Source organism: Hypanus sabinus, chromosome 2 (assembly GCF_030144855.1).
Source record: "Hypanus sabinus isolate sHypSab1 chromosome 2, sHypSab1.hap1, whole genome shotgun sequence".
NCBI lineage: Eukaryota > Metazoa > Chordata > Chondrichthyes > Myliobatiformes > Dasyatidae > Hypanus > Hypanus sabinus.
Genome location: NC_082707.1, coordinates 211816572 through 211836769, shown reverse-complemented (window position 1 = coordinate 211836769; position 20198 = coordinate 211816572). Strand labels below are relative to the sequence as shown.

Here is a 20198-nt window from a genome sequence, read left to right as displayed (position 1 = left end):
TCATTCTTGTCATCCTTCTGTTCTTCACATATGCATAGAACGCCTTGAAGTTCTTCTTAATCCTACATGCCAAGCCATCTCATGCCCTCTTTGAGCTCTCCTAAGTCCTTTCTTAAGCTCCTTCCTGGCTACCCTATATATTTCTCATGAGCCCCTCCTGCTTCCTGCTTCTTATATCTAACATATGCTTCCTTCTTCCTCTTGACGAGTTGCCTCATGTGTTTCGTCAGCCATGGTTCCCTTTTCCTACCATTTTTTCCTTGTCTCAGTGGGACAAACTTATCCTGAACCCAGCAAAAGTGTTCCCTAAACTATCTCCATATCTGTGCTTTCACCCTTGTGAACATCTGTTTTCAATTTACTCTTGCTAGTTCCTGCCTCATCCCTTCATAGTTAGCCCTTCCCCACTTAAGCACTTTCCCCATTTTGTCTGTTTTTATCCTTTTCCATCGCTATGCTGAGGCTAAGGGAGTTATAGTCACTCTCACCAAAATGCTCCCCCACCAAGGGATCTGCCACCTGACCAGGTTCATTAACCAGAACTAGATCCAGTATGGCCTCTCCTCTCGTCGGCCAGTCCACATACTGTGTCAAGAATCCTTCTTGAACATACCTGACAAATTCAGCTCCATCTATCCCCCTTGCAGTCAGGAGGTGCCAGTCAATATGAGGGAAGTTGAAATCACCCATACCTACAAACCTGTATTTCCTGCACCATTCTAAAATCTGCCTGCTTACCTGCTCCTCGGTGTCCTGAGGGCTATTTTGGGGCCTATATACTACTCCCAACACAGTGACTGATCCCTCCCTATTTCTGACTTCCATCCACATCGACTCAGTGGATACTCCCTCTGCAGTGTCCTCCCTTTCTATAGCTGTGATACTATCCCTGACCAGTAATGCTACTTCCCCACACTCCCCCTTTCTATCTCCCATCCTATTCCTTTTAAAACACCTAAACCCAATACCTACATTAGCCAATCCTGCCCTACCTCCAGCCAAATTTCAGTAATGGCCACAACATCATAGTTTCACGTACTAATCCATGCTCTAAGTTCATCCCCTTTATTTCTAATACTCCTAGCGTTGAAATAGACACATTTCAACCCCTCTAACTGGCTACATTTGTTTTGTCCCCTGCCTGTCATTCCTCACCAACTCAGAACACATAGCATCATGCCCTTGTCCTTCTACCCTAATCTCTGCACTCACATTCTGATTCCCACCCCCTGCCAAACTAGTTTAAACCCTCCCCAACAGCTCTAGCAAACCTGCTGGCCAGGATATTGGTCCCTTTCCAGTTCAGGTGCAGCCCATCCTTTTTGTACAGATCAGACCTTGCCCAGAAGAGATCCCATTGATCCAGAAATCTGAACCCCTGCCCCCTGCACCTACTCTTCAGCCACGCATTCATCTACCACAGGCAGCAATCCCGAGATTACCACCCTTGAGGTCCTGTTTTTTAACTTATTTGCTAACTCCCTATATTCCTTCTTCAGGACCTCATCCCTACTCCTATCTATGTCATTGGTCCCCACGTGGACCATGACATCTGGTTGCTCACCCTGTCTCCTGAGAATACCGAGAACTGGATTCGAGATATTGTGGACCGTGGCACCAGGGAGGTAACAGACCATTCAGGATTCTCGATCTCTCCCACAGAACCTCTTATCTGTCCCCCTAACTATCGAATCCCCAATCACTACTGCTCTCCTCTTTTCCCTCCTTCCTTTCTGAGCTGAGGGTCCAGTCTCGGTGCCAGAGACATGACCACTTCAACTTGTCCCTGGTAGGTCATCCCCACCAACAGTATCCAAAACAGTATACTTATTGTTGATGGGAGCGGCCACAGGGGTGCTCTGCTCTTTCTGTTTACTCCCTTCCCTCTCCTGACAGTCACCCAGTTACCTGTCTCCTGACTTTTAGGGGTGACTGTCTCCCTAAAACTCTGGATCATTCAGAGGCAGAGGTAGTAATAGATCGAAGTTCATCCAGCTCCAACTCCAGTTCCCTAACTCAGTTTGATAAGAGCTGCAGCTGGATGCCCCTTTTGCAAGTGTAATCATCAGAGACAATTGTGCTGTCCCTGACTTCCCACATCCTACAATCAGAGCATTAGACTGCCCTAACTACTGCCTCCATTAACAACTCCTAAGTTAATTAAATTAATTAAAGAAACTTACCCTGCCTTGCCTTACTGGGAGCAAGCTCATCCTTCACCTCTTCTTGCCAAAATCTTGCAAACCAAAGCCTCAAAACTCCACTCCTTCATGGCCCACTCACTCATTGGCCGCTCTCCACTGCATTGTTGAGTGAGTGCCTTCAGGCTTCTGTGCCTCCTACCTGACGGTAACAATGAGAAAAGGGCATGCCCTGGGTCCTGGAGGTCCTCAATAATAGATGCTGCCTTTCTGAGACACCGCACCTTGAAGATGTCCTGGGTGCATTGTAGGCTAGCACCTAAGATGTAACCAACTAAATTTACAACCCTCTGCAGCTTCTTTCGGTCCTGTGCAGAAGCCCACCATCCCCATATCAGACAGTGATGCAGCCTGTCAGAATGTTCTCCATGGTACACTTACAGAAGTTTTTGAGTGTTTTTGTTGACATACCAAATTTCTTCAAACTTCGACTGAAGTACGGTCGCCGTCTTGCCTTCTTCATAGCTGCATCAACATGTTGGGACCAGGTTAGGTCTTCAGAGATCTTGACACCCAGGAACTTGAAACTCTCACTCTCTTTACTTCTTATCCCTCTATGGCATGTATTCCTTCGTCTAACCCTTCCTGAAGTCCAGAGTCTTATTGATGGTGAGTACAAGCTTGTTGCTGTGACACCACTCCACCAGTTGACATATCTCGCTTCTGCACGCCTTCTTGTCACCGTCTGAGATTCTACCAAGAGCGGTTGTATCAGCAAATTTATTGATGGTATTTGAGCTATGCTTAGCCACACAGTCATGGGTATAGAGAGAGTAGAGTATTGGGCTAAGCACATTCTCCTGAGTTGCACGAGTGTTGATAGTCAGCAAGGAGGAAATATTATCACCAATTCACACAGTTTGTAGTCTTAGATCGAACTATTGCATCCTCCATTTGTATGAGAAACTCAGTCATACTGTGATCACTCTTTCCAAGAGAATCCCTAACTGCAACATCACTAATTTTACCTGTCTCATTGTGCAGGACCATGTTCCCTTGTAGGTTCAGTAACGTGCTGTTCAAGAAAGCCATCATGGATACATTCTATGAAATCTTCCTCAAGACTGGGTTGACCAACTTGATTCACCCAATCTTATGTGCAAGTTAAAGTCCCCCACAATAACTGCTGTTCCATTCTTACGAGCCTCAGATATTTCTTTGTTTATTGCCGGTGACACTGTAATGTTATTATTCAGTGGCTGATAGACAATTCCCACCAGTGATTTTTATCCTTTAATATTCCTAATCTCCATCCAGATGGATTCAATATTCTGCCCCTGAGATCTAATATCATCTCTAACTATCACCCTGATCTCATCTTAATTAAGAGCGCTGCTGCACCTCCCTTACCTTCCTGCCTATCCTTCTGTATTGCCTGAGATCCTTGGGTATTTAATTCCCAATCCTCTCCACTCTGCAACCACGACTCTGTAATGGCAACTAAATTATACCTCTTTGTACTGATTTGTACCACAACTTCACTGACCTTATTTCAGATACTACAGGGATTCAGATGAAGTGCCCTTACACTCATTGTGCTTTTAAAATCTTGTAATCTTCTTCTCTTTTGCACTTGACTTTTCTTTACTTCACACTTTTCTCTTTTTTATCTTTTGCTTTTTTTCCCCCACACTTTTCCTTTTATTTCATCCATACTTCTCCAATCTGTTGAACCCACCCGTCTACTACTTGGTTTAAAGCCCTATCCACAGCCTTAACTATGTAATTTGCTAGGATCCACGTCCAGTCACGGTTCAGATGGAGCCCATCCCATTGGTACAGCTCCCTCCTTCCCCAATACAGTTACCAGTTTCCCCCCACTTCTCCCACAGCAATCTTTGAGCCACACCCATAACTCTCTAATCTTTTCAACCCTCTGCCAATCTGCATGTGGCTCAGGTAGTAATCCAGAGATTGCCACATTTGTGGTTCTGCTTTTTAATTTATAGACAATAGACAATAGGCGCAGAAGTAGACTATTCAGCCCTTCGAGCCTGCACCGCCATTTTGAGATCGTGGCTGATCAATTACTATCAATACCTGGTTCCTGCCTTGTCCCCGTATTCCTTGATTCCCCTATCCATAAGATACCTATCTAGCTCCTTCTTGAAAGCATCCAGAGAATTGGCCTCCACTACCTTCCGAGGCAGTGCATTCCAGACCCCCACAACTCTCTGGGAGAAGAAGTTTTTCCTTAACTCTGTCCTAAATGACCTACCCCTTATTCTCAAACCATGCCCTTTGGTAGTGGACTCTCCCAGCATCTGGAACATATTTCCTGCCTCTATCTTGTCCAATCCCTTAATAATCTTATATGTTTCAATCAGATCCCCTCTCAATCTCCTTAATTCCACCGTGTACAAGCCCAGTCTCTTTAACCTCTCTGCATAAGACAGTCCAGACATCCCAGGAATTAACCTCGTGAATCTAAGCTGCACTTCCTCTATAGCCAGGATGTCCTTCCTTAACCCTGGAGACCAAAACTGTACACAGTACTCCAGGTATGGTCTCACCAGGCCTCTGTACAAATGCAAGAGGATTTCCTTGCTCTTGTACTCGATTCCCTTTGTAATAAAGGCCAACATTCCATTAGCCTTCTTCACTGCCTGCTGCACTTGCTCATTCACCTTCAGTGACTGATGAACAAGGACTCCGAGATCTCTTTGTATTTCTCCCTTACCCAACTCTACACCGTTCAGATAATAATCTGCCTTCTTGTTCTTACTCCCAAAGTGGATAACCTCACACTTATTCACATTAAATGTCATCTGCCAAGTATCTGCCCACTCACCCAGCCTATCCAAGTCACCCTGAATTCTCCTAACATCCTCATCACATGTCACACTGCCACCCAGCTTAGTATCATCAGCAAATTTGCTGATGTTATTCTCAATGCCTTCATCTAAATTGTTAATGTAAATCGTAAGCAGCTGTGGTCCCAATACCGAGCCCTGTGGCACCCCACTAGTCAGCACCTGCCATTCCGAGAAACACCCATTCACCGTTACCCTTTGCATTCTATCTGCCAACCAGTTTTCTATCCATGTCAATGCTTTCCCTCCGATGCCCTGAGCTTTGATTTTACCTAGCAATCTCCTATGTGGGACCTTATCAAATGCCTTCTGAAAATCAAGGTACACTACATCCACTGGATCCCCCCCCATCTAACTTCATGGTTACATCCTCGAAAAACTCCAACAGATTAGTCAAGCATGATTTACCCTTGGTAAATCCATGCTGGCTTGGCCCAATCCTATCACTGCTCTCTAGATATGCCACTATTTCATCTCTAATAATGGACTCTAGCATCTTTCCCACCACCGATGTCAGGCTGACAGGTTGATAGTTCTCTGTTTTCTCCCTCCCTCCTTTCTTAAAAAGTGGGATAACATTAGCCATTCTCCAATCCTCAGGAACTGATCCTGAATCTAAGGAACATTTGAAAATGGTTACCAATGCATCCGCTATTTCCAGGGCCACCTCCTTTAGCACCCTAGGGTGCAGACCATCTGGACCTGGGGATTTGTCAGCCTTCAGTCCCATCAGTCTACTCATCACCGTTTCCTGCCGAATGTCAATCCGATTCATTTCCTCTGTTACCCTATGTCCTTGGCCCATCCATACATCTGGGAGATTGCTTGTGAAAACAGATCTAAAGTACTCATTAAATTCTTCTGCCATTTCTCTGTTTCCCATAACAATTTCACCCAATTCATTCTTCAAGGGCCCAACATTGTTCTTAACTATCTTCTTTCTCTTCACATACTTAAAAAAGCTTTTGCTATCTTCCTTTATATTCCTGGCTAGCTTGCGTTCGTACCTCATTTTTTCTCCCCGTATTGTCTTTTTAGTTAAGTTCTGTTGTTCCTTAAAAACTTCCCAATCATTTGTCCTGCCACTCACTTTAGCCCTGTCATATTTCCTTTTTTTTAATGCTATGCAATCCCTGACTTCCTTTGTCAACCACTGTGGCCCCTTTCCCCCCTTTGAATCCTTCCTTCTTTAGTCCCTAGCTGCTCATCTGAGTTACTTCCCATGGTAGGGGAGTCTAGGACAAGAGGGCACGAGTTCAGGATTGAAGGACGTCCATTTAGAACAGAGATGCAGAGAAATGTGGTAAATCTGCAAAGGGTGGTAAATCTGTGGAATTTGTTGCCACGAGCAGCTGTGGAGGTGAAGTCATTGGGTGTATTTAAGGCAGAGACAGGTTCTTGATTAACCAGGGCATCAAAGGGTATGGGGAGAAGGCAGGGGAGTGCGGATGACTGGAAGAATTGGATCAGCCCATGATTGAAGGGTGGAGCAGACTCAATGGCCGAATTGTCTACTTCTGCTTCTTTATCTTTTCTTTTTCTTCCTAAATCTTTTTATTAGTATTAGTAATATGGACAGAATACAAATGATATATTGATAAAGAAATTACCAACATACACATTCCATTACATATGAAAAAAAAACATACATAATAGTTACAATATATATGGGTTTACCAAGACCTAAGCCATAAGATATATGTATGGACATAGTAAATCTAAATATTTCATAATGTATAATATAAAGAAAACAGAAAAAGGAAAGAAAAAAAAAACAAACAAAAAAATTTTTATAATGCAAAACTAGCTAATCTAATAACTATAACTAATAAGTAATAAAAAAAAGAAACAAAAAAAAGAGGAAAAAAAAAGGGGGGCTGTTTATAATATTTCACAAAAATAAGTATTCATCAATGCCGTCACTTCCGGTCCTCTCAAAATACATAAGCTAAAAGCTGGGAAATCAAATGAACTTGGCACAGGGTCATATTACATCATATGAAAATGTTGAATAAATGGTCTCCATAACTTTTCAAATTTAATAGAAGTCTCAAAAGTACCACTTCTAATTTTTTCTAAATTTAAACATAACGTAGTTTGAGAGAACCAATTAAATACAGTGGGAGGATCAATTTCTTTCCAATTCAACAATATAGATCTTCTAGCCATCAGAGTTAGAAATGCAATCATTCGACGGGCTGAAGAAGATAAATGCAGTGAGTCTAACATTGGTAAACCAAAAATTGCGGTAATAGGATGAGGTTGTAAATTGATATTCAAAACCGCAGAAATAATATCAAAAATATCTTTCCAATATTTCTCCAAAAATGAACACGACCAAAACATATGAGTTAAAGACGCAATTTCAGAATGACATCTATCACAAATAGGACTTATATGAGAGTAAAAACGAGCTAATTTATCCTTGGACATATGGGCCCTATGTACGACCTTAAATTGTATTAGTGAATGTTTGGCACATAACGATGATGTATTAACTAATTGAAGAATTCTATCCCAATTCTCACTAGAAATACTAAAACTAAGCTCTCTTTCCCAATCCTTTTTAGTCTTATAAAGAGGCTCTGAACATATCTTCATAATTATATTATAAAGTTTTGAAATAAGCCCTTTTTGAAAAGGGTCTAATTCAAATAAACTCTCCAAAGTATCTGAAGGCACAAAATTTGGAAACGTAGAGAGTACAGAACTTAAAAAATGTCTAGTCTGTAAATATCTAAAAAAAATGAAATCTCGGCAAGTTATATTTGTTGGATAATTGCTCAAAAGACATGAAACAATTATCTAAAAATAAATCAGAAAATCTTAGTAATCCCTTAGCTTTCCAAGCCGAATAAGCTTGATCTATAATGGAAGGGTGAAAAAAACAATTAAATACAATAGGACTATTTAAAACGAATTGAGTCAACCCAAAAAATCTCCGAAATTGAAACCATATACGCAAAGTATGTTTAACTATCGGGTTGTCAATTCGTTTCGGCAATTTAGAAAGAGCAAAAGGGAGAGAAGTCCCTAAAATAGAACCCAGAGCATAAGCTGATACCGATTTAGTTTCTAAACTCACCCAACAAGGGCCAAAAGATCCACCCCCATCTTTCAACCAACATAACAAATATCTAATATTAACTGCCCAATCGTAAAATCTGAAATTAGGTAATGCTAACCCGCCTTCCTTTTTTGTCTTCTGTAAATATGTTTTACCTAACCTGGGATTTTTATTCTGCCATATATATGAAGAAATTTTAGAGTCAACATTAGTAAAAAAAGATTTCGGGATAAAAATTGGTATCGCTTGAAAAATATATAAAAACTTAGGTAAAATAACCATCTTAATAGCATTAATCCTACCTATTAGGGATAAAGACAGAGGTGACCACCTAGTAAACAAACCTTTAATCTGATCAATTAAGGGTAAAAAATTAAATCTAAATAAATCTTTATGGTTTTTTGTGATTTTGATCCCTAAATAGGTAAAAAAGTCATTAACTAATCTAAAAGGTAAATTTCCATAAATTGGGACCCGTTTATTCAATGGAAACAATTCACTTTTATTAAGATTTAACTTATACCCAGAAAACTCACTAAATTGAGCCAATAATGATAAAACTGCTGGAATGGATTTCTCCGGGTTAGAAATGAATAGTAATAGATCATCTGCATACAAAGATAACTTATGAATATCTGTCCCACGATTAATACCCAAAATATCCTGTGATTGTCTGATGGCAATTGCCAAAGGTTCTAAGGCAATGTTAAATAGTAATGGACTAAGAGGACATCCCTGTCTAGTGCCCTGAAATAGGCGAAAAAAGGGAGATCTTTGATTATTGGTAAACACTGAGGCTACTGGAGTATGATAAATCAATTTAATCCATGATATAAATATCAGACTAAAATTAAACTTCTCCAACACATTAAATAAGTAAGGCCATTCAACTCTGTCAAATGCTTTCTCCGCATCTAATGAAATCACGCATTCTGAAGTATCATGTGAGGGAGTATAAACAATATTCAACAATCTCCTAATGTTAAAAAAAGAATAACGATTTTTAATAAAGCCAGTTTGATCATCTGAAATAATTTTGGGTAATACCTTCTCCAATCTAGATGCCAGTAACTTGGAAAAAATCTTGGAGTCTACATTCAATAAAGATATAGGTCTATAAGAAGCACAGTTAGTAGGGTCTTTATCTTTCTTCAATATTAAAGAAATGGAAGCTCTATAAAAAGATTGTGGCAAATTCCCTAATCTAATGGCTTCCTCAAAAACCTTACCTAACCAAGGGGAAAGAGTAGCGGAAAAAAATTTAAAAAATTCAACTGTATAACCATCTGGACCCGGTGCTTTCCCAGAATTCATTGAGGAAATAGCCCCTTTAATTTCTACATCCGTAATAGGAGTATCCAATATCAAAAGATCATCAGATGATAACCTCGGAAAATTTAATTTTCCAAGAAAATCAGACATGGTATTATAATCTTGAGGAAATTCAGATTGATACAGGGAGGTATAGAAATCTTGAAATGCCTTATTTATCTCATCATGATTAACTGTCAAATTCCCATTCTGCTGACCAATCTTAGTGATTTGACGCTTAACCAAAGCATTCTTCAATTGACTAGCTAACAGCTTACCAGATTTATCACTATGTATATAAAAATCAGATTTAGTTTTCATTAATTGATTTTCAATCGAGGATGTAAGTAATAAACTATGTTCCATTTGAAGTTCAACCCTTTGTTTGTAAAGCTCCTTACTAGGAGCAATCGAACATTTCTTATCAATCTCTTTAATTTTATCAACCAATAAAAGAGTTTCCATCTTGATACGTTTCCTCAAACCAACAGAATAAGAAATAATCTGTCCACGTATATAAGCTTTAAAAGTGTCCCAAAGTGTTCCGCAGGAAATATCATCTGTAGAATTAGTTGAGAAGAAGAAGTCGATCTGCTCCTTCATAAATTTTATAAACTCAGAGTCTTGCAACAAGGTAGAGTCGAATCGCCATTGTCTAGCATTAGAAGCTGTATCCGTAAATTTCATAGAAAGTAATAACGGAGCATGATCAGAGATAGCTATAATATCATAGTTACAACTGATTACCAATGGAATAAAACAAGAGTCTACAAAAAAATAATCAATTCTTGAATAAGAGTGATAAACATGTGAGAAAAAAGAAAACTCTTTGTCATTAGGATACCGGAATCTCCAAATATCAAAAACTCCATTGTCAGTCAAAAAAGAGTTAATACAAGTGGCCGACTTATTAGGTAAAGTCTGAATAGATAAAGATTTATCCATCAGAGGATTTAAACAACAATTAAAGTCACCACCCATTATTAACTTATATTCGTTTAGATTGGGTAAAGAAGTAAATAAAGACTTAAAAAAGTCAGGACAATCCACATTTGGAGCATAAACATTAACCAAAGCAACCTTTTTATTACAAAGTAAACCCGTAATTAACAAAAATCTGCCATTCGGATCTGAAAAAATATCATGTTGAACAAATGAAATAGAGGAGTCAATAAAAATTGAAACTCCTTTTACTTTAGCATTCGAATTTGCGTGATACTGTTGACCCCGCCAAAATCTAAAAAAAATGAAATTTGTCCTCCCTCCTCACATGAGTTTCTTGTACAAAAATGATATGAGCATTAGGTCTTTGGAATACTTTGAAAATCTTCTTTTGTTTAATTGGATGATTTAAACCATTAGTATTCCAAGACACAAAATTAATGGTCTGAGCCATAATTCTATAATCAACCCTTTGGTATAAAAAGGGTTAACCAACTTATAAACTCATGCACCCGGAAGAGGAACAAAAGTAGTGAGAAGACCCAGAAGTGACGACAACACAGACATATTTGAAGTTCAAAAACAGCCCAAATAAAAAAACTAACACAAACTGGTACAAAAAAAATAGAATTAGAAAACAGACCATCCCCCCACCCCCCGAGAAAAAGAGAAAAAGCCAAAATATGACTTAAAAAGAGAAAAAGTAAGACTAATCCTACCCCCATGTCAGCTGAAGAACACTCCATATAAAAAGGATATATATATAAAAGAATCACCCCAACTTTAAAAATTAAAATCGCTATAATAAAAACCATATTTCTAAGTATAGTTGTAAAAAGAATAAAAATATAATCACTAAAAAAAAACTTATAAATCGGGCTCTGGCCCAGACAAAACAAAAAATATTTAAGCTAAGATAAGCGATGCATTGTATGGAAGAAACACGAAAAATATAAACATAACGCCATCTTAAGCAAAACCAAAAATCTTTTCCAAAAAACCACCATCTTAATCAAGGAAAAATTCACCTTCAAAGAATTAAAAATATACCTTCGAAGGAACAAAGTTAATAGACAAATATGTAGTTAAATGATTAAAGTGTATAAGGCAAAACAATTAATATGACGCAAACACACTTTAACTTAAGTATAAGGTGTAGGATGAACCTACACCAATAACCAGATTTTAATTCTGGTTTAAGAGATCGAGAACCATCTTACACGATCAGAATTGTTCATTTATTAGAGACTGGTGTCTGTAGCAGTAGGGAAGTTCTCCTCCAGATATTTTCTCGCTTCTGAAGTTGAAATGAAAACCTGTCGTGGAGCATTCGACGGAGATATTCGAAGCTTCGCAGGGTATAGAAGCGCAGGTTTCAGATTTTTCACATAACATTCAGCCATCAACGGTTTAAAAAGAAGCCTTCTTTTTAAAAGGTCTGGACTAAAATCTTCGATCAGGCGGAAGCAAAAATCTTTGAATTTAATCATTCCTGCTCGACGAGAAGCTCTTATAAGTTGTTCTTTGTCATGTACATAATGGAACCGGACAATTACCACCGAAGGTTTGTCTGTAACACTCGGTGATTGACGCCGAATTCTATGTGCCCGATCCAATAAAGGGGGGTTATTCGGGAAAATCGTCGGAAACGCTTCTTTTAAAAGTTGAGCAAAATATATCGAAGGGTCATCTTTTTCTATGCCGTCAGGAAGACCAAGTATACGTAAGTTCTGTCTTCTGGACCGATTCTCAAAATCGTCACTCTTGGCTTTAAGGGCTTCCATCAGCTTAATGGTCGAAATTAAATCCTGTTGCAGTTTTCCAATAGTCAAATCTCGCTTCCGAGCATCTTCTTGCAGGGACGCAATAAGAGCTTGTTGCTGTTTAATTACTAAATCCGTCTTAACCATGTACTCTTGAAAAGCCTTTATATCTTCTTTAAAAAATTGTTGTAGTTCAGCAAATTTTTTATCCAAAACCTCCATAAACAATTCAAAAGTTAATTGAGTTTGTTGTGTCGGAGCCTGCTTTTTTCCGTTACCGTTCGGATTACGTCCGGGATCCCGTCCCTTAGACCTGAGAGACATTTCTGTTTGCATATCTTCAAAAGTTCACAACAAACTCTTGGCAGTAAATCCAAAAAAAAATGAATAAAGAAACTTTTGGTATAGGTAAAAATAAGCTGAATAAGTGTGATCAAAGGTTAAAAAAAAGTACAGGTTATGGAGCGAATCCAAAACAGTACTCACTCCATGAGCGTCTCCAGCTGAACTTTCTTTATCTTATGGTCTTATGGACTAGCATACAAAGGCAAGGATGTAATGTTGAGGCATTTTAATGAACTGGTGAGGTCTCACTGTGAATATTGTGAGCAGTTTTGAGCCCCTTTGAATGGAAGTGCTGAAACTAGAGAGGGTTCAAATGAGATTCAGAAAAATGATTCCAAGATTGAATGGCTTGTCATATGAAGAGTGATGGCTCTGGGCCTGGATTCACCAGAATTCAGAAGAATGAGTGGTGACCTAATTGAAACCTATTAAATGGTGAAAGGTCTTGATACAGTGGATTGGAGAGGAAGTTTACTCCCACTAGAGAGTCTAGGACCAGAGGACACAGCCTCAGAATAGAAGGGCATCCTTTTAGAACAGAGATGGGGAGGAATTTCTTTAGGTAGAGAGTGGTGAATCTGTGGAATTTGTTGTCACAGGTATCTGTGGAGGCCAAGTCTTTATGAATATTTAAGGCAGAGGTTGATAGATTCTTGATTGATCAAGCCATGAGAGGATACAGAAAAAAGGCAGGAGAATGAGGCTGAGAGGGAAAAATGGATCAGCCATGATGAAGTCGCTGAGCAGACTCGATGGGTCAAATTGCCTAATTCTGCTCCTATATCTAATGGTTTTATGGTTATACAATTCAGTGTGAGTAAGCTAATTGGACACAACTTTGCATTGGTGGAAGGTGGCAAAGCATGGTATTACAAGGGATGGGTTTTCAGATGCGAGTCCAAGAGATCAGTGCTTGTTCTGCTGACTTTTGTTAGCTGTTTAATGATTTGGATGACAGTGTTAATAACATGGACAACATCACCTGAAGTGGATGGTGAAGAGGGTTACTTATATTGAAAAGGTGGTGGTCCACGTTCTCTGGATGTCCATAAGAAGGGGACCAGAGAGTGGCAAATGGAATATTATAAACACAAGTGGTACTGTAGATGCTGGAAGTCCAGAGTTACACACACAAAGTGCTGGAGGAATTCAGCAAGCCAGGCAGGATCTATTAAAATTAATAAAGAGTCAATGTTTCAGGCTGGGAGCCTTCTTCAGTAAAATGGAATGTTATTCAAGCTAGTGTAAGGTGTTGGATTTTGGAAACCACGCAAGACTTGTACAGTAAATGGTAGCTCAATGGAAAGTATTGCAGAGCAGAATGTGTGAAGGGGACAGGTACATAGTTATCTCAAAGCAGAGATACAGATAGGCAGAGTGGTGAAGAAGGCAGTTAGTTTGGCAAGGCATTGAATTCAAGAGTTAAGATGTCATGTTACTCTTGTACATGAAAGATGTTGGTGAGAGTGTATTTGGTATATTATGTGCAGTTCTGCTCAACTACCTCTAGAAAGGATGTTATTATGTAAAGGATGATACTGGGACTGAAGGCTGAGAGTTATAAGGAGAGACTGGACTGGTTGGGGCTGTTTTCTCTGGAGTGCAGGGGACTGAGGTTCATGAAATCATGTGTGATTATAGATAAGGAGATTTATTTTCTCCCAAGGTCTAAGATAAGGGACATGGTTTCAGGGTGAGAGGAAAAAAATTTAAAAGGGACCCGAAGGGCAATTTCTTCACATAGAGTGGTGAGTAAATGGAATGAGCTGTGTAACCCTCTCTTAAGTGCTCATGTACATACTCAGCTCGTTTGCTAACAAACAGATGACCCAGCGGTGAGAAAGCCACTTTTCATATACAATATAGGTCGAGGGCTGATACATTTTGGTGTTCAACAAAACAGGAACGCCATGTTGTTCTGATTAAAGGAACCTCGATTTGAACAAATACTGCATGAATTCTGCCTGTACACAATTATTGGTCGGCAAGAAATAACAGATCATACACTGCATAAAATTATAAAGTAAGTTTATTTACCAATTTCAGCTTTATCAAACAGCGAATAAGAAAATTAATATAAAAGAAAGTAAAAGGCCCCATTACAGTTAAACCAGTCCAATGTGCACGTGATCATTGGAGCTGATACTGGATTTTCGGGGGTGCAACTCTTACTTGGACCCACGGTCTGTGGGAAAGCACCTGCCACATTCTAAACTTCCCTCGAAGTCCGTCGCGAACAAACTGGCTCTCTCTCTCAGGAGTATTGACCCTTCCATCTTGGAGCCATTCACCTGCACAAAGTGCTTCTTGTAACAGGGACTCTCCTTCCAATGGCATTTTGCAGTATTTTCCTTTGTGCCACGCTTTGTTGCTGCTACCAAAAGACCCCAAACCAGACTACTGTCCTTCAGAAAACTTGTCCCTACAGCTCTCTAGAACCTCTCACATCCCACAATCCTGATTGGCTGACTCACATTCCTAAGTTGGACAACGTGGGTCCTTATCTTAGCTGAAGCCAAGACTCACTTTCCAGTATAGCACACTGCTCTTAGGGTTATTAGCAGAAATCTACTAATATAAACTACCTCACAGCATAGCAGTAGAAATCTTAATAAGGGCATTCCAACTACAAGAGGAAGTCAGGGTGGGTACAATTACAATGTTTAAAAGGCATTTCCATAGGTACATAGATAGCAAAAGCTTAGGAGCATATGGGACAAGCTCTAGATAGACAACTTGCTTAGCATGGATAAGTTTTGTTGGAAAAACTATTTCTGTGCTGGCTAACTCTATGACTGCCAGTGTGGATGGCTTCACATTTTTCATCATGGCTACTTTGTTGCTCAATCTGCAAGCCTACAGTTATCCATTTGAATTCATTCCCAGCTAGTTTCATATTAACAGCAAACTATTTGAAATGTGATTGTTCCCATAATTGTTCTCCATATATGTTTAGGCCCTTTTCTCTACCTTGGTGGCAATGGTTGATATTGACAGGAGTTAATATTGCTGGAGCCCTTGGAGTAAAATTTGTTGGAATCTTTGTGATCATCCTCATTGGAATTAACACTGCCAGTGACCTCTGGCACCTTCTGGGAATTCTTGACGTATCTTTGGTAAGTAGCTTTTTATGCAGCATTTTTTGAGTTAGGGTATTATACCATGTGTTATTTATATTTATTGGTGTCCGTCCATTTCTTGAAGTCATGTGTCTGTGAACTGCAAAGGAACAAATGTCTGATTCGAGGGAACAATAATTTTGGATTCCATGGAAACATGATCTCCAAGACCTGTGATCTCAGCTGGTCTGGAAAATAATGGTTTTATCTTGGTGCTGGGTTCAGAGGTAGATGTGAAAGCTGTTCCTGAAAGCTGTAATGTGCCAGACTGGAAGATGAGATGGAGTTCCTTGAGGTTCAGGCACCGAGAGAGACCAGACGCATAGTCTGAAAGGGAGTGGAATAGACTTGAGTGATAGCAACACTGTAGGCACCACTGTAGTTCTGAGCAGCTCATGTCCAAAGCGGCATCTTGAGGGATATGGAGATAATACTATGAAGGCAAAACAAGATAAAGCAATTTTCAAAAAAAAAGTTGATGTTCAATTTTGGAGGACAATCCTACAGGCCATCTCAGAGATATTGCTGTTCTTCCTTTCTGTGCCTTGTGGCTCATCAGGCGGAGACCTTGCTGCTTCTTTTGCATTTTTGTCTGTTTTTTTTGTGAGACTGAGTTGCTTGCTTGATGTTCAATCAAGCACACATGGAAAGTGTGCGGGGAACATGACTTGAAGTCTGGTAATGGTTTCAATTTACCACCAGCCAGCTGGTCATAGGGATGTATCCATAAGACCATTAGACATAGGAGCAGAATTAGGACATCTGGCCCATCAAGTCTGCTCCGCTATTCAATCATGGCTGATCCATATTTTCTATCTCCTCTTCAACCCCAGTTCCTGACCTTCTCCCGATAACCTTTCATGCCATGGCCAATCAAGAACCTATCAATCTCTGCCTTAAATACACCCAATGACCGGACCTTCATAGCAGCATGTAGCAACAAATTCCACAAATTCACCACCCTTTGGCTAAAGAAATTTCTTTGCACTTCTGCTTTGAAAGGGTGCCCCTCTATCCTGAGGCTGTGCCCTCTTGTTCTAGTCTCTACCACCATGGGAAACATCCTTTCCACGTATACTCTGTCTAGGTCTTTCAATATTCGAAAAGTTTGCTAAGGCTATTGAGGAGAGTTTAAACTAGAATTACAGGTAGGTGGGAACCGAACTGAAGAGACAGAGGCAGGGACGGTTGGGTCACAAATAGAGAAAGCTTGAAGGCAGCATGAGAGGCAGGTGACAGAGAAGGGATGTTTCCAGACTGATGGTTTGAGGTGTGTGTATTTTAATGCAAGAAACATCTTGAACACAGCAGATGAGCTTAGAGTGTGGATCAGTACTTGGATCTGTGATACTGTGACCATTACAGATACTTGGGTGGCTCAGGGGCAGGAATGGTAACTTTGAGTGCCAGGCTTTAGATGCTTCACAAAGGGCAGGGAGGGAGGCAAAAGAAATGGGGGCGTGGCACTGCTAATCAGAGATAGTGTCACAGCTACAGAAAAGGAGGAAGCCATCGAGGGATTGTCTACTGAGTCTCTGTGGGTGAAAGTTAGGAACAGCAAAGCGTCAATAAATCTACTTGGTGTTTTTTATAGACCACCCAATAGTAACAGACATTGAGGAGCAGGTGTAGAAACAGATTCTGTGGTGTACGAAGGCTGTCAAGAAGAAAACATAGAAAACCTACAGCACAATACAGGCCCTTTGACCCACAAAGTTGTGCCGAACATGTCCCTACCTTAGAAATTAATAGGGTTACCCATAGCCCTCTATTTCTCTGAGCTCCATATAACTATCCAAAAGTCCCTTAAAAGAGCCTATCGTATCCGCCTCCACCACCATTGCCAGCAGCCCATTCCACGCACTCACTGCTCTGTGTAAAAAAAAAACTCCTCTGTACCTACTCCCCAGCACCTTAAACCTGTGCCCTCTTGTGGCAGCCATTTCAGCCCTGGGAAAAAGCCTCTGACTATCCACACAATCAATGCCTCTCATCATCTTCTACACCTCTATCAGGTCACCTCTCATCCTCCATCGCTCCAAGGGAGAAGGCCGAGTTCACTCAACCTGTTCTCATTAGGCATACTCCCCAATCCAGGCAACATCCTTGTAAATCTCCTTTGCATTATTTCTTCCACATCCTTCCTGTAGTGAGTCGACCAAAACTGAGCACAGTACTCCAAGTGGGGTCTGACCAGGGTCCTATATAGCTGCAACATCACCTCTTGGCTCCTAAATTCATTTCCATGGTTAATGAAGGCCAATACACCGTATGCCTTCTTAAAGACAGAGCCAACTTGTGCAGCTGCTTTGAGCATCCTATGGACTCGGACCCCAAGATCTCGCTGATCCTCCACACTGCCAAGAGTCTTACCATTAATACTATATTCTGTTGTCATGTTTGACCTACCAAAATGAACCTCTTCACACTTAACTGGGTTGAATTCCATCTTCCATCCATGAATCCTATCAATGTCCCGCAGTAACCTCTGACAGCCCTCCACACTATCCACAACACCCCCAACCTTTGTGTCATCAGCTAACTTACTAACCCATCCCTCCACTTCCTCATCCAGGTCATTTATAAAAATCATGAAGAGAAGGGTTCCCAGAACAGATCCCTGAGGCACTCAACTGGTGACCGACCTCCATGCAGAACATGACCTGTCTACAACCACACTTTGCCTTCTGTGGGCAAGCCAGTTCTGGATCCACAAAGCAATGTCTCCTTGGACCTCATGCCTCCTTACTTTCTCAATAAGCCTTGCATGGGGTACCTCATCAAATGTCTTGCTAAAATCCATATACACTACATCTACTGCTCTTCCTTCATCAATGTGTTTGCTCAAAAAATTCAATCAGACTTGTAAGGCACAACCTGCCCTTGACAAAACCATGCTGACTATTCCTAATCATATTAGACCTCTCTAAATATTCATAAATTCTTCCTCTCAGGATCTTCTCCATCAACTTACCAACCACTGAAGTAAGACTCACTGGTCTATAATTTCCTGGGCTATCTCTACTCCCGTTCTTAAATAAGGGAACAACAACTGCAACACTCCAATCCTCTGGAACCTCTCCCAGCCCCATTGATTATGCTGAGATCATTGCCAGAGGCTCAGCAATCTCATCCCTCGCCTCCCACAGTAGCCTGGGGTACATCTCATCTGGTCCTGGCAACTTATCCAACTTGATGCTTTCCAAAAGCTCCAGCACATCCTCTCTTAATATTTTTTGCTCAAGTTTTTCAGTCCGCTGCAAGTCACCCCTATAATCACCAAGATCCTTTTCCATAGTGAATACTAAAGTAAAGTATTCATTAAGTACCTCTGTTATTTCCTCCGGTTCCATACACACTTTCCCAGTGTCACACTTGATAGGTCCTATTCTTTCACGTCTTATCCTCTTGCTCTTCACATACTTGAGGAATGCCTTGGCGAGGCCTTTTATTCAACACTTTCATAGAATGTAATCTGACCTTTTCAGATTATTTTATTCATTAGCTTGAGTAGAGGAGCGGAGTTAACGACATTAAAGATTTTATTTGATATAATTGAATAGCCTAGCTTTGTTTAGTTTTGTCTCAGTTTGGTTTAGTTTAGTTTTTTTTAATTTAAATTTGGGTTTTTTTCCCCATCTTTTTATTTTTTTTATTTTGGGTATCAACAAGGGTTTGGGAGGTCAATTATATTGGTGCTATTTATAGCTTTGTTTCCCTACATCAATCATCAGTAATGTAATCCCACTCCCTTTATACTATTATGATTATTATGTATTTACTTCTGAAAAACAATAAAAAGATTGAAAAAGAAAGAAAAAGAGGAATGCCTTGGGGGGTTTTCCTTAATCCTGCCCACCAAGGCCTTCTGATGGCCCCTTCTGCCTCTCCAAATTTCCTTTTTAAGCTCCTCCTGTTAGCTTTATAATCTTCTATATCTCTAAAATTACCTATCTCTCTGTACCTTTTGTAAGCTTTTCTTTTCTTCTTGATTAGATGTAGTACTGCCTTTGTACACCATGGTTCCTGTACCTTACCATAACTTCCCTGTCTCATTGGAATGTACCTACGCAGAACTTCACACAAATATCCCCTGAACATTTGCCATATTTCTTCCGTATCTTTCCCTGAGAACATCTGTTCCCAATTTAAGTTCCAATTTCCTGCCCGATAGCCTCATAATTCCCCTTACTCCAATTAAACTCTTTTGTAAGTTGTCTGTTCCTATCTCTCTCCAATGCTATTGTAAAGGAGATAGAATTATGATCACTATCTCCAAAATGCTGTCCCACTGAGTGATCTGACACCTGATCAGGTTCATTTCCCAATGCCAAATCAAGTACAGCTTCTCTTCTTGTAGGCTTATCTACATATTGTGTCAAGAAACCTTCCTGAACACATGTAACAAACTCCACCCTATCTAAACCCCTTGCTCTAGGGAGGTGCCAATCGATATTTGGGAAATTAAAATCTCCCATCGTGACAACTCTGTTATAATCACACCTTTCCAGGATCTGTTTTCCTATCTGCTCCTCGAATTCTCTGTTACTTTTGGGTGGTCTATAAAAAACACCCAGTAAAGTTATTGACCCCTTCCTGGTCCTAACCTCTACCCACAGAGACTCCGTAGACAATCC

General features: G+C 40.2%; 1 protein-coding gene across 8 annotated transcripts in view; it reads left to right on the top strand.

Moving 5' to 3' along the window:
- pomt2 (protein-O-mannosyltransferase 2) overlaps positions 1 to 20198 on the top strand; it is a 344167-nt gene that overhangs the window by 149121 nt on the left and 174848 nt on the right. For all 8 annotated transcript variants that reach the window (XR_009510880.1, XM_059962960.1, XM_059962973.1 and 5 more), the window contains one exon: positions 15399 to 15558. Coding sequence is in view for 7 of the 8 variants with exons in the window: in XM_059962960.1 (XP_059818943.1) it covers positions 15399 to 15558 (160 nt within the window). In the remaining variant the exon portion in view is untranslated. The remainder of the gene's footprint in view (positions 1 to 15398; positions 15559 to 20198) is intronic.